At 42.3% G+C, this 22,588-nt stretch overlaps 1 protein-coding gene across 3 annotated transcripts in view; it reads right to left on the reverse strand.

Annotated features, from left to right (window-relative positions):
- Window positions 1-22,278, reverse strand: part of LOC124553683 (huntingtin-interacting protein 1) — a 487,550-nt gene extending 465,272 nt beyond the window's left edge. For 2 of the 3 annotated variants that reach the window (XR_006968504.1, XR_006968171.1), the window contains exon 1: window positions 22,108-22,277. Coding sequence is in view for 1 of the 3 variants with exons in the window: in XM_047128283.1 (XP_046984239.1) it covers window positions 22,108-22,191 (84 nt within the window). In the remaining 2 variants the exon portion in view is untranslated. Of the gene's footprint in view, window positions 1-22,107 lie in introns of all 3 variants that reach the window. The other variant, XM_047128283.1, reaches the window with a different exon arrangement.
- Between the last annotated feature and the right edge of the window lie 310 nt (window positions 22,279-22,588).

Consider the following 22,588-nt stretch of genomic DNA (forward strand, 5'->3'; position numbering starts at 1 on the left):
ATCCGCGTAAATTCTGTCTAAACGAGTTAAAATAAAAGCTCCAACAAATATTTTAATGTAAGAAACATATGTTGTACCAATTCAAAATCTGCGCCCGACTGGCAGTCGCACCTTTATTCCCTGCTTTTTGTGGACTTATTTTTTTTATTTAACCATAATGCTGTCTGAGTTCCACGCCTACCAAACTTTCACTGTCGCTGATGCTTTCAACTATGTTTTCAAATACCATAATCAGAGATTCTCTTACAGGGCATATGGTAAAACTACAGAAACGGATTTGGTGGGCGATCGTGGCTTACCCAACGACAAGGTATATCTACATCTTTACTCCGGAATCCACCTTACGGCGTGTGCCGGAGGATACTTTGTGCACCACAATCTCTCCCCCTTTTCCCGATCCAGTCGCGAACGATTTGCGGGAAGAACAGTTGCTGCGAAGCCTCTGTGTGGACTCGAATCTCACACTAATATTACTTTCAGGGTCTCTTGGCGAGATGTACGTAGCTGGAAGCTATACACTGGTTGACTCTTCTAGGGAAATTCGGCTCGCAACTTGAACAGTAAACCCCGATTCAGGCCGCCTGTCTTGCAGCACCCGCCACTGGAGTTGGCTGGCATCTCCGGGACGCTTTCGCGCTTACTATATAAACCTGTAACGAAACGTGCTTCTCTTCTTTGGATCTTCTCTGTTTCTTCTATCAATCTTGTACGGATTCTAGACTTCAATATAGAAGTACTGGTCGAACGTGTGTTTTGTTAGTTACCTTAGTTGCGTGTGGTCTATATTTCCTGGGCATTCTTTTAATGAATCTGTCTAGCATGTGGCTTACATGCTGTTTTATGCCGTCGTTCCACTTTAAATAGCTTCGTACGCCATCTACGTATTTTATGGAGTGGCTGCTTCCAATGATTGTTCTGCAATCGCGTAATTGTACAATAATGCGCCTTTCTGCCTACTATGCGCAGTATGTAAAAATTTTTATGTTTTGGGTCAATTGCCAATCTCTGCACGAAGAGTCGATCCTCTGCAAGTTTTCCTGCATTTCGGTACAATTACATAGTGTGGCGATTTCTCTGCATACCACAGCATTGATAGGAGTTGAATTAAACTCACTGAAATTACAGGAATTTGAGTCAATTAGGACAAAAATAGTGAAGAGGGAACTACACGAGTGCGGCCTGGAGTGCACTCAAATAGCCTAATCTTGAAGATGCGTGTTCGTGAGACGCAGGAAATCTAGGATAAATTCTGGTTTGACAAGAATTTTTAACTGTACACACATTTGTTGTCATCGCTGGCTCAGCATTTCTGACCAACAGCGAAAGGCTATTTACAATTTGCACAGAAACCAGATGGGATATATATGAGTCGAGGGGCATGAAAAAGAAGCAGTGGTTGGGAAGGGCGTGAGACTGGGTTGTAGCCTATCCGATGTTATTCAATCTGTATATTGAGCAAGCAGTAAAGGAAACAAGAAAAATTCGGAGTAGGTATTAAAATCCATGGAGAAGAAATAAAAACTTTGAGGTTTGCCGATGACATTGTAATTCTGTCAGACAGCAAAGGACCTGGAAGAACAGTTGAACGGAATGGACAGTGTCTTGAAAGGAGGATATAAGATGAACATCAACAAAAGCAAAACGAGGATAATGGAATATAGTCAAATTAAATCGGGTGATGCTGAGGCAATTAGATTAGGAAATGAGACGCTTAAAGTAGTAAAGGAGTTTTGCTATTTGGGGAGCAAAATAACTGATGATGGTCGAAGTAGAGAGGATATAAAACGTAGACTGGCAGTGGCAAGGAAAGCGTTCCTGAAGAAGAGAAATTTGTTAACATCGAGCATAGCTTTAAGTGTCAGGAAGTCATTTCTGAAAGTATTTGTATGGAGTGTAGCCGTGTATGGAAGTGAAACGTGGACGATAAATAGTTTGGACAAGAAGAGAATAGAAGCTTTCGAAATGTGGTGCTACAGAAGATTAGATGGGTAGATCGCATAACTAATGAGAAGGTATTGAATAGAATTGGAGAGAAGAGAAATTTGTGGCACAACTTGACTAGAAGAAGTGATCGGTTGGTAGGGCATATTCTGAGGCGTCAAGGTATCACCAATTTAGTACTGGAGGGCAGCGTGGAGGGTCAAAATCGTAGAGGGAGACCAAGAGATGAATACAGTAAACAGATTCAGAAGGATGTAGGTTGCAGTAGGTACTGGGAGATGAAGCAGCTTGCACAGGATAGAGTAGCATGGAGAGCTGCATCAAACCAGTCTCTGGACTGAAGACCACAACAACAATAGCTGTTACCAATTCACGTTAATACCTGTTCGATGATTTCATCCCAAACTGACCCTATATTCATATGATTTCAGATAGTTTAATTAAATTCTTACAGAACTTACTGTAAGAAGTTATTTATAAATCCGCATAACGCCGAGATGCACAGCACTTCCACAATGAGCGCGGTGAGCGTGGCTAGGCGGACAGGTTCCCGGCGATGTGCGGTGCGCGCCGGCTACAGCGATGGGTTCATAAAGTAAGAGTCTGGAGGGCGACAGGCGCAGCGCCGGTGCGGCCGCGGCGTGCCGTGCATAAGAAGCAGGCACGGGGAAGCCACCGAGCGTAGCCGGGCATCCGTAATGGCAGGCCGCGACGCGTGCCACAGGTACCTCACAGACGTTCCCACGACTCTCCTAGCTGGCACCCGACAGGGGCCCGAGGCGCACACGAGTCTGTTCGCTGCAGCCCAGCCGATCAGTGCACGTTATCAACGCCATGTCAACAATTACGATGCTCACCGATATCCGCTGTCACATATAAATACCGTAGACTGTACGCGGCTCGTGGTCTTGCGGTAGCGTTCTCGCTTCCCGCGCACGGGGTCCCGGGTTCGATTCCCGGCGGGGTCAGGGACATTCTCTGCCTCGAGATGACTGGGTGTTGTGTGTCTTTCATCATCATTTCGCCCTCATTCACTCGCCAGTCGCCGTAGTGGCGAACCGCCCCGCGAGGTGACTCCCAGCCACCAATGTCATACGCTCATTAGTCTTATTATTATTATTATTATTATTATTATTATTATTATTATTACCGTAGACTCGACATGTAGACATTCGTGACTGATAATCGACTTGAAAAAATCTGTGTCTGCTGATGTATTTACAGAATGGCGGTAAAAATAACATGCAGGTACGCCTAATATACACTGAAGAGGCAAAGAAACTGGTACACCTGCCTAATATCGTGTACGGCCCCAGCGAGCATGCAGAACTGCCGCAACACGACGTGGGATAGACTCGACCAACGTCTGATGATAAGGTCCCATACTCCGAGGAGCGTAGGGGACGATGCGGGAGTCCCGCACCGCTGTACTAGGCAAGGTCCTAGTGGAGGTGGTTTGCCATTGCCTTCCTCCGACCGTAATGGGGATGAATGATGATGATGATGAAGACGACACAGCACCCGGTCATCTCGAGGCAGGAAAAATCCCTGACCCCGCCGGGGATCGAACCCGGAACCCCGTGCGCGGGAAGCGAGAACGCTACTGCAAGACCACGATCTACGGACTCTGAAGTAATGCTAGATGGAATTGGAACCATGCATCCTGTAGGGCTGTCCATAAATTCGTAAAGGTATGAGGGGGTGGATATCTCTTCTGAACAGCGCGTTGCAAGGCATCCCAGATATGCTGAAAGTCTGTAACATTATCAAGGAATCACCCACTATATTGATTTCAGCCAAAAGTACTTGAAAAGAAACTGCAATGGTGGATATTGTAGTAAACAGTACAGGCGATGGCATATACAATGAAGAGCTAAAGAAACTGGTACACCTGCGAATACCGTGTAGGGTCCTCGCGAGCACGCAGAAGTGCCGCAACACCACGTGACATGGACTCGACTAATGTCTGAAGTAGTGCTGGAGAGAATTGACACCATGAATCCTGCAGGGCTGTCCATAAATCCGTAAGACTACGAGGGAGTGGAGATCTCTTCCGAACAGCACATTGCAAGGCATGCCAGATATGTTCCATAATGTTCACGGCTGGGGAGTTTTGTGGCCAGTGGATGTGTTTAAATTCAGAAGAATATTCCTGGAGCCACTATGTAGCAATTCTGAACGTGTGGGGTGCTGCGTTGTACTGCTGGAATTGCCCAAGGTCGTCTGAATGCACAATCGACACGAATGGGTGCAGATGATCAGACAGGATGCTTACGTACGTGTCAGAGTCGTATCTAGATTTATCACTTCAACCGCACACGCCCGAAACAGTTACACAGCCTCCACCAGCTTTAACAGTCTCCCTCTGACATGCAAGGGGTCCATGGATTCATGAGCCTGTGTCCGTACTGTACACCACAATCCGCTAGATACAATTAGAAACTAGAGTCGTCCGACTAGAAAATTTGTTTCCAGTAATCAACAGTGCAATGTCTCTGTTCATGGCGTAAAGCTTTGTGTCTTGCAGTCATCAAGGGTACAAGAGTGGGCCTTCGACTTCGAAAGCCCATACCGATGATGTTTCGTTGAATGGTTGGAACGCTGACAGCTGTTGATGGCCCAGCATTGAAATCTCCAGCAATTTGTGGAAGGGTTGCACTACTGCCACGCTGAACGGTTCTCTTCAGTCGTCGTTGGTCTCGTTCTTGCAAGATCTTTTTCCCGCCACAGCCATGTCGGAAATTTGATGTTTGAGCGGATTCCTGATATTCACGGCACACCCGTGAAATGGTCGTACGGGGAAATTCCAACTTCATCGCTACCTCGTAGATGCTGTGTTCCATCGCTCGTGTGCCGACTATACCACCACGTTCAAACTCACATCTTGGTAACCTGTCATTGTAGCAGCAGCAACCGATCTAACAACTGCGCCAGACACTTACTGTCTTATACAGGGTGTTTGGGCAGGAAAGGTCAATATTTTAAACAGTGACAGTATAAGCAATTCTGAACAAAAATGTTCTATGAACATAGGTTCGCAAATGCTTCGTTAGGGGGGTATGAGTATTGAAGGGAACTTTAATACTGCAAAATTGATGGGCACAACGTGAACGTATACTCAATACAACTGGACCGTAACGTGATTTTTCTTGCAAACAATGCACGGGTGCATACCATGTTTACCTACCACGTATTATGGTCATGTGACGTACGTAGTACAATAACTCGTTGTTTGCGCAGTTGTGCCGTGTAAGCCGCATTGTGTAGTGTATCGGCGACGGATCGGTTAGCTGTGTAGTGTATGGTGTTAACTGTGTTGGTACAAGCGCTGCTAACAATGCCACACGTATACAGTAATGAGGAATACGCAGATATGGTGTATGTTTATAGCTTCTGTGTCAGTACTGCTGCCGCTGCAAGAGAAGAATACCACAGGCGCTTTCCGCCTCGACGATTACCTGATCGCAGGGTGTTTACCGAAGTGTTTATCACTCTGCGTGCAACAGGTTCTCTTCCAAGTAGACATTTTTCGTCCAAGCATGCACGTCAACAAACTTTACAAGAACAGGAAGAAATTATGATAAGTGTTGAGCGAAGTCCCGGTACGAGCATCAGAAGAATGGCCCTGCGTATGAATGTCCCACAGACACGTGCATGGTAAACATTACATGCGGAAAACCTGTATCCATGTCACATACAGGGTGTCCAAAATCTCCACGGTGCCGTCAATGCCCAACGACTACAATTCTGTAACTTGGTAATTGAGAATAGTCATTTGCTTCCGTACATACTATTAACTGACGAGGCCCAGTTCTCACGGCATGGAATAAACAACACACGCAATAATCATCTATGATCACGGGAAAACACACACGCTTCAGTGTATATAAATTTCAAAGTTCGTTTTCCCATAAATGTTTGGTGCGGCATGATCGGTGACCTTTTGATAGGTCCATTTATCAGCGATTGACGGGAGAGAGGTACCTGCATTTTTTTGAAAATTCGTTTGGAACTACTGGAAGACGTTCTTTTAGCCAAGCGAACTGGAATGTACTTTCAACATGACGGTACCCCTCCACATGTTACATTACCTGTGAGCGACCGTGTCAACCATACCCACCCTAATCGCTGGATTGGCCGTGGCGGTGATATTAACTGGCCTCCAAAATCACCTGACTTTACGCCTTTAGATTCCTGTTTATAGGGTTGGATGAAATCAGAGGTGTGCAAAGTGAAGGTAAATACACGAGAAGAAACTGCTTCGTCGGATCATGGACGCTGCTGAATTGATTAGGAACCAACCACAGGCAATTGAACAAGCAACATGTTATCGCCAGAGCGCGTAAGTGCACTGACGTTCATGGTGGGATATTCGAACCACTTCTGTGAACCGTACATCTGTACGATAAGTGTTAAAGCCGTTTGTAAAAGACGTGGTACGTCTTTTTCAACTGAATACATGTAACAAACATGTTGTAATGCATTATGTACTAAATGCAAAGTAAATAAACATTATGTAAAAATGTGTAACGTAACTGTATTTCTCTGTAACATTGTTTTCAAGAAAATCACGTTACGGTCCAGTTGTATTGCGTATACGTTCACGTTGTGCACATCAATTTTGCAGAATTAAAGTTCCTTTCAATACCCATTCCTCCGTAACGAAGCATTTGCTGTTCAAAATTACGTATACTACCCCTGTGTAAAATATTGACCTTTCCTCCCCAAACACCCTGTATAGGCGTTGCCAACCGCAGCGTCGTATTCTGCCTGTTCATTATTTGAATGCCAGTTTGTTTGGCGCTTCAATTTATTTATTAATACATAACTAATTGACATTACGCATCCTCCAACCTTTTGTACACAGATTCATAAAAGTAACATTTTTGACTGCAGTTTCTCCTTCAGTCCATTGCATTGTTGAAGAGCAGAGCCCTGTTTTTAACAACAGTGTACGAAGCTGTCGTTTCAATTGCTCCAAGCAAGTCTCTCATCGTTTTCAATGGCTTCGAACATGCTAAAGCACACTGAAAGCTTATGTTCTTGATTCTATTATCAAACAACTTTGGTGTGGTTAATATGTTGGTATGTCCAGTTGGCAGCAATTGGTTTTTGATTTCTGTATGATTTTGCACGGTAGATATTTTGATATTCAATACCATTTACTGATGTTACTTTACTGTTCGCAACATACGTTTTCACGGTAATTTCATGAGTAGCTACTTCTACAGGCCGCAAAATGTTACAACCATTTGCCAGATTCACACTATCTGCGGCTCGTAGGATGGGTGATGCACTGGGATGACAATCAGTCGATGCAACTGCAAAAATCTTTGTCATACAGAACGTTTATTTCCATCTAATGGATACTTTGTTAACCAGTTTGAGATCTGATTGTTTCCTAAGCTCATCATTTGCTACTGCACTCTTTTTCAACCACATCACGGTAATTTTCAGAACAGTAAACAAATCGGACAGTTTTTTTACAGTTCTCGATAGAATCTTTTCCTGCTTCATTGGGTGAGCGGGCAAAACTCGATATATTACTCTTTCTTCGAAATGTTACTTCTCTTTTAAGCAATGCACTGCTATTGTATGTTCAGAAAAAGACTCTCAAATGATGTGAGCATTGACGGTGTTGACAAACAACGCCGGAGGATGATATCTTGTGTTTAACATCGTTTTTACGGTGTTACATAGATTTCAATATGACACTGAAAATCTACGTTTCAACTCCCAACATTGACGTTTTCTAAATATGATTATCGCATATCCCTGTCGCACACACACTTTGCCAATGCTTTCTAACGAAATCACCAGGCGTCCCTCGACGCGAAAGTCGAAGTGGCGTCAAGTGGAAAGACTTGCACCCGGCGAACGGTCTACCCGACGGGAGGCCCTAGTCACACGACATTTACATTTACCAGGCGTCCCAACACTGAGGTTCTCGTGTCTGCATCTGTACTAATACTTTATGATAGGAGTGTCATTGAATTATATAAAATACAGACCTGCCAGAAGATAAACAAAATCATTAGTTTTTTCATTTTTCAACCGTACAAAACCGAAACCTTGACACAATCCATTCTTAAGACGTATTAGTGAAATATGACTGCCACATCGAGAGACATGTAATGGAGAAAGTACTTCTGAAGGGAGTAACACACGGTTGAAACTTCTCCCCATGTTGTTCAATTCACACATTGAGCAAGCTGCTCTAAGGAAACCAAAGATAAATCAGGAAAAGAAATTAAGTTTTAGAGAGTTGAAATAAAGATTCTGGGGTTCGCTGGCGATTATGTCAGAGACGTCAAAGGACTTGGAAGAACAAGGAAAGAAACGGGTAGTATCTTGAAAGGAGGTTATAACTTGAATATCAAGAAAAGTAAAATAAGCGTATTGGGTTGAAGTCGACTTTAATCAGTCGCTGCTGTGGTAAACAAATCAGGAGACGAGACACTAAACTTAGATGAGTTTCTGCTATTTGGGCAGCAAAACAACACTTGATAGTCGAAGTGGGGAGGATATAAAATGCAGACCGGAAATAAGAAAATCATTTCTATTACAGACAGGTTTGTTAACTTTGAATGTAAATTCTTTTTTGAATGTATTTGTCTAGACTGCAGCCTTGTATGCAAGTGAAATATGGACGATAAACTGTAGGTACAGACAAGAGGAGTTTTTAAAATGCGGCGTTACTGAAGAATACTCGAGTTGAAGCGATGATGACGGGGTACGAAGCGAAACGGAGAGAAAGGATCCGCCTGTCAATCTGTTCTGCAATGTTTCGTGTTTTCTGAGGTGAGGAGTGTGGGCCACCACAACATTTGTCCAAACGAGCTTGGGAGACAGTCTAGAAACTACACTTGGTTATCAGTGTACCACACCCATGCCCGCTAACTCGAAGCAAAAATTCGATCCGGATGTGGCTAAAAACCCATTCTCGTAAGCTAGCACAATACACGTTAAGGCGGGACGTTGATGAAAAACGCACACTATTTCAAAAATGCACCAAATCCACAGTTTCGGAGATAGGGCAATGAAATTTTGTACCACGCTTTACATGAAAGTAACACATTTACATACAAAATCCTTTGATTATATATATTCAACTTTTTTTGAAAGAAATTTGAAGTTTTATTTTCAAAACGTAATGTATGTTCCTTTTTCTCAGAAAGTATTCAAGAGATTTCTACAAAAATTTCTCTGTTTCATCTCTTTATAGGTTGTAAGCTTCTCTCATTAGGTTTTTTGGAATAGGTAAAACAGGAGAATTTTCATAATTTTTAATTATAATTCCACAAGTACAATTTTAAATTCATGCAAAATTCCAAGCACTTTGCCCCATATCGCAGCTTGCAATCAGAACTTCAAAATATGCTCTTGAAACAACATTTATTAGGTTTACAGAAATGTGTACAAAATTTCATAATTCTTGCATTAATAGAATCTGAGAAAAAGATACGTAAACTTTAAAAAACAAACTTTTCAGGAAACGCAATTTAAAATTCAACCTAACTTTTTCCCTTATGTCACTTCTTCAGAAGGCACCACATTTGTACTCTGGGTCGTCTTTCCCATCAAGACTTCTCTTCTGGTTGTTGTTGTCTGTCTTCTTTCCTTTACCAGATCTTCAACTGACTTTCCAGCTGCAGAGACGCGCTGTAAATCTATTTTTCTCAGAATGTCTTGAGTAAAACTTCTTATCTTGAAGCCCATTCTTTCTAATACCTTCATCCTCCCATCATTAAATACAATAACTGCATCATAAGTTGCAATTCTGACAACGGTAGCAGATGCCAATGTGTTTTTGGGGCATCGTTTCCATATGAGTGAATGTAGAGACTCATTTGGATTTTGAGCTTTGCCATGAATACACTTTTTGAGAAGTGCAGGACCGGCCAGAAACCTGTAAGTGGGCTTGACAAGATCCAGGATACAATTTGGAAGCCTCTCCTTGCGATTTTAGGGGTTGTTATCCCTCTGAGTTGAAGTGCTGCTTCAACACGTGGGCGTCACACTTTTCATTAATTTTCAGGCACCTCGGATGCGATTTCAACATTGAATCTTTGGGAACTTATTGTCCATGAGTTGTACTAACAAATGAAAAAACTCTAAAATTAACATTTTTGGTGAGTTTCATCAACGTCCCCCCTTAAGCTATACGAGATGGTCTGAAGACGTACTTTATAGTTAGGAAAAAACCGGGTAATTTCCAAGAATGATTGTCTATCGAAGTTGCAGGGCTCCAAACGATACATATTGAACGTGCGATAGTAAATCGATTATGGAAGAGTCTAGGCGCGTTACGAGTATGTTTCAATTTGTCACTACAGCAACGACAAAAGAAAAGCGTTGGAGAAGCACTTACAAATTCAAAGGACACGACTTACCTTACTCGTCGTCACTATTATTGTCTTGTGACAGTCCGCGTGATGTATAAGCGACAGGGGCAATTCCTTTTTTTCCCGTACCCAGGGTAAACTCTGCCAATATCGGCAGAGTATCGCATGCGCCGACCTTCCCCCGACTTCGCAGCACCACAGTCAACACAGTCCCTCCTTTCCTCGTCCGGCTGAAGTCCATATTTCCAGCAAAAAGCCAAACATTTGTCTATGCTGGAATGCATGGAATTAGAATTTTCCATGTGAGGCAATCCGCAGAAGAAACGTCAGGCGCAGCACACATTACACTCGCTATCAACAGAAACCATGTCGATTTCCCAAAGGAATCACAAACAATTACGGCGGGAATATAATGTACATGAACTGAAGAAACAACGCAAAACTGATAAAAACGACTATCACAAATAATTGATCATAACGCGCGCCGCATGACATTCATAATCGATTACTCTCGCACGTTCGATATGTATCGTTTGGAGCTCTCCAACTTCGATAGGCAATCATTCTTGGAAATTATCAAAAACCGGAGGGAAGTTTAAGCGTAAATGCAAAACAGGTGATTTATATAAAGCATGCAGGCCCAAACTCTGGCGCGAAACTCTTATTGACACACAGCGCTCGCTGTTCTGGCTACTACGATGAGAACTGACTTCTCGCTGCGTAAGCACCTCGTCCAGCAACGGTTCCAGGCACGCGGCAGTCAAGAAACATGAGCTGACAAACACGCTCTTGTAAGCGGAGCCTGCCGTGTAATGAGGGAGTAAAGCCGGACACTGTCTGTCCTCCTGGCAATTTGAGAGTCAGCGCAGCACTGGAAGGCTGGCAAGAAGCGAAGCAGCACCGCGCTGCCCAACAGCTCACTTCATACAAACAATTTAATCACACCCGTATAAGCATAATGAGTATTTACTTCTTTCAGGGCGAAATTATGCGTCTTATTTTAATGCGGTATATGTGAACCACAACATTCACTGTGTGTTCTGAGTGTCCTGTAAGGCGTACACAAGAACCACAGTAATTTAGCGAATACTGACAGCAGCTGCAGCACACGTTCGATCCCAGACGCGAGGAAAAATTACAGGTCGTTCTTGTCTAAGCAGATCCATCTGAAATTGAACAAAACTGCCAAAAGCCGATTATAGAGCACTAAATAAAAACTACCAAAGGTTGTTAATACATCTGAAAATGGATGTATTGTCCTCATCCGTAGATCAGTATATCTTCGGGTGTGAACTTTACAAGTTCCAAGGGATAAAATACAAAGAGCGGAAGGTTACCTACAGATTGTGCAGAAATGAAACTACAGATCTAAGGAGTCTGAAGACATTAAAGAGCCGGAGTAATTGTGAAAGTAAGACTGTGCTGTAGCACATCGCACGTATTTTTCTGACTTTGCACTTAGCAAACAGTAAAGGGAACTTGAAATGTACCAATATTTGATCATTAGTAAGTATGAAGTGTTGAACTCAGGTATCAAGCTGCCACATATAGATGATTTCCCATACTCCGAGGAGTGTAGGGGACGATGCGGGAGACCGCACCGCCGTACTAGGCAAGGTCCTAGCGGAGGTGGTTTGCAATTGCCTTTCTCCGGCCGTAATGAGGATGAATGATGACCCAGCCATCTCGAGGCAGGGAAAATCCCTGACCCCGCCGGAAATCGAACCCGGGACCCCGTGCGCGGGAAGCGAGTATGCTACCGCAAGACCACGACCTGCGGACCCACATTTAGATGCTTATATAAATTTTGTAACATTTTTACTACATTTATCTGGTCAGTTTCAAGCGCAGTTTATTCTAATGTCAGTTTCATTTCAACTGTGCTCAGGTTCGACCGCAACTAATCCACACTTTTACATAGGTCATAGACAGTTCCCATTCTGTACTTCCAGAATACTTCTTACAAGAAGTGAAACTACCTTTCCGTTTGTATTTGTGTGTGAACTCTTGTACATGTTAGGAACATTTACCAACTAATAATTTCATGATGTAACCAACACTATAAAAACATCGTTATCGGTAAGTTTTTACGAATTTCAGTACTAAAAACTAAGAGCCAAGTAAAAATGTCGCGGCGTACGAGGAGCAAGTTAATATTTATTTCGGTAATGTCAGTCTGTAAACGCCAATGAGTTTTTGATTGTATTCAAATTTTCTTTCCGCAATAATGGATGACGTAAAATTTAATTGGTGGAACGATACACAACTACTGGCGAATCAGGTATCAGGGTGACAGTTTTTGGGAGTCAGTTCTGTTGCAGTTTGGCGCAATGAAAACTTCGTGTGAATATTTTACTTGTGGTGGAGAAGCTGGGATTGAAATATCACAAGACTTTGTGGGTTTCACAGTTAGTAGAAAATACTGATCTTTTCCGGGAAACTCCGAAGCTGTAGTAGTTGTGAAAGGATTTTCGAGTATCTGCTCCGCCAATTTTGCTCAGACTTCCTGAGTTCTTGATAGTGTAGCTAATGATTCGGCATGCCAAGAGAAATTTTAAGTAATCAAGCTGACACGAAGTTTACACCTCCACATTTACATTTTTATTGCACAAAAATGAAACAACACTACAAAAAACTGACAGAACTGTTAGCGTCATCGATTATTAAAGAAATAAAATTTAAGGATTAAAATTAAAAACTTGTTGCGTTTACAGACCGACATTACAGAATTTAGTATTAACTCGCTCCTACCACGCTGCGACATGAAATTTTACTTGGCTCTTAGTTTCTAGTACAGAAATTCTTAAAATATGTTCGATAACAATGCCTTTTATTTAGTCGCTTATATCATGAAAATTATTAGTTGGTGAATGTTTGTAACATGTACGCGAGTTCTTTACATAAATACAAACGAAAAGCTAATTTCAGCTCTTGTGAAAAGTATTCTGGAATTGCAAAATGGGAACCACTTACGATTTATGGCCAAGTATTGGTAACAGTCGAACCGGAGCATACTTGAAATAGAAATAATGACAGTATAATAAGTTGAGTTAAAAATGACCACATAAATGAAGTAAAAATGTTACAAAATTTATATAAGCCTGTAAATGTGGTAGCCTGGTACTTGATGGCAACACTTCACGTCAAAAAATGCGTGTGTAATCTTATGGGACTTAACTGCTAAGGTCATCAGTCCCTAAGCTTACACAATACTTAACCTAACTTATCCTAAGGAAAAACACACACACCCATGCCCGAGGGAGGACTCGAACCTCCGCCAGGACCAGCCGCACAGTCTATGACTGCAGCGCCCCAGACCGCACGGCTAATCCCGCGACTTCACGTCATACTTGTCCTAATGCTCATATGTTGGTACGTTTCAAAAATTGAGGCGATTTTCAAGAACGGAATTCAAGTCTACACACGCGAAATAAATTTACTGTTTGCCGATGGCACTGTAAATCTGTCAGATTGCTTTAAAGAGTAGCTGAACAGAATTGATTGTGTCTTGAAAAGAAGTTAAAACAGATGTAATGGAATGTGATCGAATTAATTTAACCGATGTAGAAGACTTAGAGAAAGCTTTTGACAATGTTGACTGGAATACTCTCTATCAAATTCTAAAGGTGGCAGGGGTAAAATACAGGGAGCGAAAGGCTATTTACAATTTGTACAGAAACCAGATAGCAGTTGTAAGAGTCGAGGGACATGAAAGGGAAGCAGTGGTTGGGAATGGAGTAAGACAGGGTTGTAGCCTCTCCCCGATGATGTTCAATCTGTATATTGAGCAAGCAGTAAAGGAAACAAAAGAAAAATTTGGAGTAGATATTAAAATTCATGGAGAAGAAATAAAAACTTTGAGGTTCGCCGATGACATTGTAATTCTGTCAGAGAAAGCAAAGGACTTGGAAGAGCAGTTGAATGGAATGGACAGTGTCTTGAAAGGAGGATATAAGATGAACATCAACAAAAGTAAAACGAGGATAATGGAATGTAGTCTAAGTCGGGTGATGCTGAGGGAATTAGATTAGGAAATGAGACACTTACAGCAGTAAAGGAGCTTTGCTATTTGGGGAGCAAAATAACTGATGATGGTCAAAGTAGAGAGGATATAAAATGTAGACTGGCAGTGGCAAGGAAATTGTTTCTGAAGAAGAGAAATTTGTTAACATCAAGTATAGAATTAAGTGTCAGGAAGTCGTTTCTGAAAGTATTTGTATGGAGTGTAGCCATGTATGGAAGTGAAACATGGACGATAAATAGTTTGGGCAAGAAGAGAATAGAAGCTTTCGAAATGTGGTGCTACAGAAGAATGCTGAAGATTAGATGGGTAGATCACGTAACGAATGAGGAAGTATTGAATAGGATTGGGGAGAAGAGAAGTTTGTGGCACAACTTGACCAGAAGAAGGGATCGGTTGGTAGGACATGTTCTAAGGCATCAAGGGATCACCAATTTAGCATTGGAGGGCAGCGTGGAGGGTAAAAATCGTAGAGGGAGACCAAGAGATGAATACACTAAGCAGATTCAGAAGGATGTAGGTTGCAGTAGGTACTGGGAGATGAAAAAGCTTGCACAGGATAGAGTAGCATGGAGAGCTGCATCAAACCAGTCTCAGGACTGAAGACCACAACAACAACAATGTAGAAGGAATTACATAGGAAACGTAGTGAATACAGTAAGCGAAATTTGATACTTGAGCAATAAAATAGACTATGGGCGAAGTACAGTGGATATAAACTGCAAACTAACAATAACAAGAAATACATTTCTGAAATAGAGGAGTTTGTCAATATCAAATACATGCACATCAACAAAAGTTTTGAATCGTCCTGATATGTCGTGCAAGTTTCTTGCTCTGTGACAATGCCTGCACCGATCGGAACGTCACTCCTGAAGTCGTTTAATATATATATAAGCGCGCGCGCGCGCGCACACACACACACACACACACACACACACACACACACACACACACACACACACACACAGAGATTTTCAAGAGCGATAACTACGGATAGAACGCCGCACTCTAATTGCTGCATTTCAGTTGAAAGTAAATCACCAGCAGGGACGCATGGTACACGTCTGTGGAACAGTAGAGTGGACATCCCGGACAGAATCGATTCCTACTGATAGGTATTGTGAATGACTTACACCACACAGGCCGTCCACGTTAGACAGGCGCATAGGACGACCAATATGTACGATTTCTGAGCGAAAGGAACTGTGCGCTGACTGCTCCAGAACGGAAGAGGCTACAGGACGCCATGTATCGCATCAAAATGTTGACGACTGAATGACGAGCAGCGATTCATACACCATATCATATACTACATTACATTTGGGCAGGAAATCGTGCAGAATAGACGCCCCAGGTTTGGCGTCGGGTTTCCTTTATTGAAGAGACTCTGGTCTGCTTGTACTCTGATAATCGCAGACAACTTGCTTGGAGGCACCCGGTAACAAGGAACGCCTTCAACACTGTGCCATATGTGCAACCGGGTGGTGGCGATGGTTGTTGTGGCATGTTGTCTACATCTACATTTATACTCCGCAAGCCACCCAACGGTGTGTGGCAGAGGGCACTTTACGTGCCACTATCATTACCTCCCTTTCCTGTTCCAGTCGCGTATGGTTCGCGGGAAGAACGACTGTCTGAAAGCCTCCGTGCGCGCTCTCTAATTTTACATTCGTGATCTCCTCGGGAGGTATAAGTAGGGGGAAGCAATATATTCGATACCTCATCCAGAAACGCACCCTCTTGAAACCTGGACAGCAATCTACACCGCGATGCCGAGCGCCTCTTGCAGAGTCTGCCACTTGAGTTTGTTAAACATCTCCGTAACGCTATCACGCTTACCAAATAACCCTGTGACGAAACGCGCTGCTCTTCTGTGGATCTTCTCTATCTCCTCCGTCAACCCGATCTGGTACGGATCCCACACTGATGAGCAATACTCAAGTATAGGTCGAACGAGTGTTTTGTAAGCCACCTCCTTTGTTGATGGACTACATTTTCTAAGGACTCTCCCAATGAATCTCAACCTGGTACCCGCCTTACCAACAATTAATTTTATATGATCATTCCACTTCAAATCGTTCCGCACGCATACTCGCAGATATTTTACAGAAGTAACTGCTACCAGTGTTTGTTCCGCTATCATAAAAATCATACAATAAAGGATCCTTCTTTCTATGTATTCGCAATACATTACATTTGTCTATGTTAAGGGTCAGTTGCCACTCCCTGCACCAAGTGCCTATCCGCTGCAGATCTTCCTGCATTTCGCTACAATTTTCTAATGCTGCAACTTCTCTGTATACTACAGCATCATCCGCGGAAAACCGCATGGAACTTCCGACACTATCTACTAGGTCATTTATATATATTGTGAAAAGCAATAGTCCCATAACACTCCGCTGTGGCACGCCAGAGGTTACTTTAACGTCTGTAGACGTCTCTCCATTGAGAACAACATGCTACGTTCTGTTTGCAAAAAACTCTTCAATCCAGCCACACGGCTGGTCTGATATTCCGTAGGCTCTTACTTTATCAGGCGACAGTGCAGAACTGTATCGAACGCCTTCCGGAAGTCAAGAAAAATAGCATCTACCTGGGAGCCTGTATCTAATATTTTCTGGGTCTCATGAACAAATAAAGCGAGTTGGGCTCACACGATCGCTGTTTCCGGAATCCATGTTGATTCCTACAGAGTAGATTCTGGGTTTCCAAAAACGACATGATACTCGAGCAAAAAACATGTTCTAAAATTCTACGTCGATGTCGTTGAGGAAAATCTCACTGATCTACTTTACGGGGACGTGATTCTGCAACCACCAACATTTCGGTAACAATTTCAATTTGATGGATAACTCCCTTCTTACCGTGCTGTTCTCGTGAACACTTTAATTCACCATGCTACGTTCGCCAGAATGGAGTGGCCTGCCTGTTCTCAGGACATGACCCAGTCAAAACTTGTGTGGGGTGTATTGAAACAAGCCGTTTTTGGAAGAGAACAACGACCACACACTCCACGCGACTTACGCAAAATCGATACTGAAGATCGCGGCAGTTTGGACCAGAGCTAGCTTGATCCCACCGATGGAATGCCACGACGGAGTCAAGCCTGCATCCGAACAAGGGGACGTTCTACCACGTACTGACGTTGCTCAGAACTGCTGTGAAAAATCCGTCATGGGAAACAGACGATTCTATCGTTACACAAATGTTTTGATTTGGTGATGTTGACAAATTGCAAATGAATATACACGCATGCCCCGGAGTGACGTTTGCTTTCTGTGCCATGAATTTCGAAAGAAACTGGCGATGCAAAACTTTCATTAATGTGTGTAAACTGAAGAAAGTCTTTTCTGGAGGTATTTGAAGTGTTGCCTTGTACATAAGTTTTCGCTATTAATAGCTCAGAAAACAAGAGGCTAACGTTTGAAATGTTGTGCTAAGGAAGAATGTTAAGATTTCGCGAATAGATCGGATAAAAAAGAATCGAACTGCTAAGTAAAGAACGTTATGCCTCAACTTGATTAAAAGTAAGCAGATTAACAACACACAGCCTGAGGCATCGAAGAAAATTTATTTCTGTTATTAAGGGAAGTGTGGGCGGTAAAAACTGTAGAGGAAGACGAAGGCTTAAATACAGTAAGCATGTTCTCATAGATGTAGGTGAGCAGCTGTGTAGACGTGCTGACACTTGCACAGTACTGTCTAATGTAGAATGCTGCGTAAAAACTGTCTTCGGACTGATTACAAGAGCAGTTTTAAAAGAACAATGTAAACTAGTATTTCGTAATACTGCAATCCCAAGAACGTCTTTGCTACATTCGACGACATTGTATGCGTAAATGCAAGGAAGATCAGCGAAGCATGCTTCTCAGCGCGTCGGGAAACCAACAGTGTCCTTGCGCGTTTAGAAAGAGACTTCGGGAGGTGCAATTCCAAGTGGTCTTCAATCGAGTTTCTGGGGAAAAAAAAAAAATGCTGTTTCTCGCGAACTTTTCCAAAACATTCGTATTTACGAACAAATTTTGCTCTGCTTTCCAGACGTCCATATCAAGTTTTGGGGGCTAGAACGTAAAAGACGCGTCTTGCTCCACCATGACAAAATCAGGTTCACTTTAAGATAGCGTAGGTTTTTTTTCTTCTCGAGCTGTACGCCTGAATGCGTCAATTATATTATCCTTAATCGGAATTTAGATATCACACTTCACGTACATTAAAAAAATGCAAGGCTGTGGACTATATTCCACGTATCTTACCATATTCTAAACGGTTTCTATATGTGAAACAGTTTACTTTTGTTTGTGCAATACATATTTATTGTCAAAGAGTAAAATATTATCCTACAAGATCTGAACGAGTGAAAGTTTGCATACTACGCTCACTTTTCTGATTCCTTGGTCGGAAAAGTTCATAGCTGTTCTTATGACACAGGGAACTAACAGTAATTTTTTAATCTAATCAACTATGTCTTCAAGATTTCATAGCAATACAGTAGAACTTTCTACGCAATTTATTATTTAATGCTGTTACGTAACATGATATGGTAGAGCACTGTCGGAGTAAGTACATAATTTAAACCAAGAAAATGTCCATTATGCAATAAAAAAAAGGACACGGAACGCATTGCCAACTATCTGTCGTGGCGTATTAGTGCAGAACTTTGCACAGTGAGCAGTTTCATTGAAGCACAACCCGTTGACACTGGAGACGTAAGCTAGGGGCAGCGGAGCACTTCCACAGACTCTCGGAAAACGACTTTCACGTATGTTCCGAGCAGTAGTAAGAGTGTTGGCACGTGTGCCTCAAACTGATCATACTCTGAAGGCGATGACTACTAATTTGATCTACGTCCATTCTTTTTCCTAGATCCCGTAAACAACGGTTTCCGGTGGGGAGTGTATGGGAAAGGGGGGGGGGGGCAGCCTTGGCAGTTCTGCCAATGGCATGGAATCATCTTCGTTACGGCTATGTTACCACAGTCTGCTAAGATCTGAGCCAGTGTTGTATAATGCAACCAGTAAAAAGGGAAATACGGAAGCGTCCGATCCCGCCCGTCTGCTTTGACCCATGACGTCACAAATATGGCGGAAACAAAAACACACACACTTTCCACAAGAAGCCTAATGACACTAACGGGACAAGCGCGGGAAATGGGGTGTTTTGGGTGGGGGGCAAACCAAATATAAACAAATTTAGACGCCTTGCGTAGCTACAACGTGTAAGTGAAGACAGCCATGCATGAATACCCACCCACCTCCCCAGCGGTCGTAACCCCTGCAACCCATAGAAGATAAAGATGCTTCAGTACTGATTAGTGTTTGTCTTTTTAAAAAAAATCTCACGGGATAGAACGAACAGATCAGAAAGATAAATATAATAAACTAAAACAGAAATTGGAGGAAACATAATTAAAATAAGTAATTAGTGTTTTTAAATTTAAAAAAATCTCACGAGATAGAACGAACAGATCAGAAAAGTTAATAAAATAAGATGAAACAGAACTGGAGACAGCCACACTCAAACCAAACTCCGCGCCGTCATGACGTCACACACGACAACACCCTTACGTCACGGGTCAAAGCCGACGCGTTGGATCGGACGCTTCTGTCGACCCGTAAAAAGCGTAAGCTATGATTATGTCAGGGAGCAGGAACCAACCCAGCATTTGCCTTACTGCAGGAAAATCAGAAAACAGTTCAATCTGAATGGCTTGATGAGGAAACTGAGGCCGTTCCTCCATAATGCAGGTCTAACAGCGAACGAACACAAACGTTTAACGAAAATTACAAGTAAGCATAACGCAGCTCTACCTAGTGCGCTGGTTTTGTTTGTGTTGCAACCACGTCGCCCCCACGTCATAAGATAGAAGCTTGTAATGATATGTAAACAAACCACGACCAAGTTTTCCCCAAGGACAAATGGAGAAACGGGAACTGTGTTTCAATTGCCCTTACTTCTTACTGTCTGCGACATCGGGGTACACCGCTGCAAACTATCGCATCCACCACGAGGAAGCCCATGCCCGAACGAAAGGCGGGAGGGAGGGAGACACGCGACAAGCCACCGCCCCCTCCTCTTAGCTCTCAAAGACAGGAAAAAATGTAATGTAGATAGAGGTTTTTCTTCCATCAAAATAATTGGTGCCTCCCCCCACAACAAACAATCGTGTGGTCGCCCTTTATCCACCAGATAACCGTTCGAAAGCTAAGAGTAACCATCTCACACAGAACCCAAGTTACATCAGATAATGTAAAAAATTATTACACAGATTCGGGAACTTGGTATATGTTAACATTAGCTCCGAAATATACACTGTCATAAATAATGTGTTTGCTGTTGAATTGGGGTTTCTTCGTCTTAAACCAGAGTATGTGAACACCGAATATGTAATTACTGCCTAACAGTGATCTGTTTGTGGGTGTTTACTATAGATGACAGACTGCAATACAACCATCATTCAAAATAGGTTCTTAATGTCTGTCAGATGAATTACGCATTCACTTTGCCTTTCATATAACGACAGCATACTACTCAGCATAATACTTTTTTTAAACATATTTCCAAATTAAGACTGACACGGTATTGCCAGTCAACCGGGTGACTTCAGTTTCACGAATAATGTATAACTATTCACATGTAGGGTCACCAACTCAGTTTACTTCGCGGAAAGAGAGAAATCGAGCTTATCAAAATATTCAAACCCTGAAAAATTGTTCATCCTCCCTCAGTCTTTCGACCCCTTTTACGGGGCACTGCGAGTATGCCTTACCTAGAAATTCTAGTAGTGGCAGCAGGAGGCAAGAACTAGATTTTTGTGATGAACAATTAGGGCTCAACCGTAGGTCCTGGTTAGCTTTAATACTATTAGCTGCAATGAGCATTTTCAATAGATGGAATAACTGATTATCTCAATGTTCGACAAACACCATCTGTCATTTTGTTTGTTAGTTGTTACTCTGTTGTAGGTCAGACAATCAACAGTGCCTGAACACAGAAGAATTACAACTATGTTTCCTAATAACTGATATGTATGATTTATGCACAGTTAAAGAAAGAAATCTGTGAATTTTCAAATATCACATTTCTGAAAGAATCTCGTTTTACCAGAATATAATATGACTGAAAAAGTGTTAGAAAAATAGATAAATTAAATACTGACTACTTTCTAGCATCTGTTGCTGTGTCGTTATACATGCGTTCTGTCAATGACCCAATGACACTGCAAGTACATATTTAATATTCAGTTCTGATACAAAATTCACTCCTGTTAATATCATGAACTCCGCAATGGTTTAAACTTCTGCCTTCGTTCGCAGTATTAGTGCCAGTTTTCCTAGAAGATTCTGAAGTGTACATCCGAAAAGAAAATTAAAATGAGAGGTAACATGCCTATCAAAATAACTTGTACCAGGACATTTATGATTGTACTGTCACCAATGTTTACATATTTTCGCGCCAATACACGCGCGCAGCCGAGACAGAACAATAAATGCTAAAACACTAATGCTAAACAGTAATTTTCTCCAGTGCCAAGTTTCACAGCCATTTAAAAGAAAACTGTACGAACTAAATGGCACTCAAAGCACATATAACACGATAAAAAAATCAGAAAAATAGATTTCAAGAACTTATTTAAAAAGTAAACTGACACGAAATAAACCGAACTAATGACGAGCACTCCAAAAGTTTTGCACTTTGTACCGCAGCTGTAAAATACATATTTTCTCAACCTAACGCACTTTTCTCAAGGTAGTTTCTTTCACGCTGTCAAAGACAAGATTATTAACTGATATCTCTTACCTGGTTCTTTTCAAAATTCTCCCTCTCCAATTCTAAGCCGGTCTTGCGTTGCTGCAAAACCCTCGGAAGCGACAGCGACGACATTGCCAGTGATTTTAAAACGCTATAATTTCGCAAGCCCCGACCAACACCACACAACACAAGCCTCCACTCACTACTGACGACAGGGATCAAAACATATGCGTCCAAAGTTGCTAGTAGCAAGCAGCCACAACAGCGTTGCAGTAGTCTCTGGTGGAGCTGCTAGCGCTGAAGCGGGCATACGGAGAACTACTGGCGGCGGCGGCGGCGGCGGTTAGTTCGAATTGTTCTTCACACACGTTGAAAAAAAATCGCTAAGTTAATCTGGCAGTGAGACGGTATTTCATTATATTCTGGCCCATTTTCAACTGTTTAATTCCGTAAAATTTCGTTGACGACTTGGTGGCAGCATACTTGCTGTTAATGTACCGGTAATCTGGCGTCCCCTACTTACAACGGA

Source organism: Schistocerca americana, chromosome 1, assembly GCF_021461395.2.
Source record: "Schistocerca americana isolate TAMUIC-IGC-003095 chromosome 1, iqSchAmer2.1, whole genome shotgun sequence".
Lineage (NCBI taxonomy): Eukaryota > Metazoa > Arthropoda > Insecta > Orthoptera > Acrididae > Schistocerca > Schistocerca americana.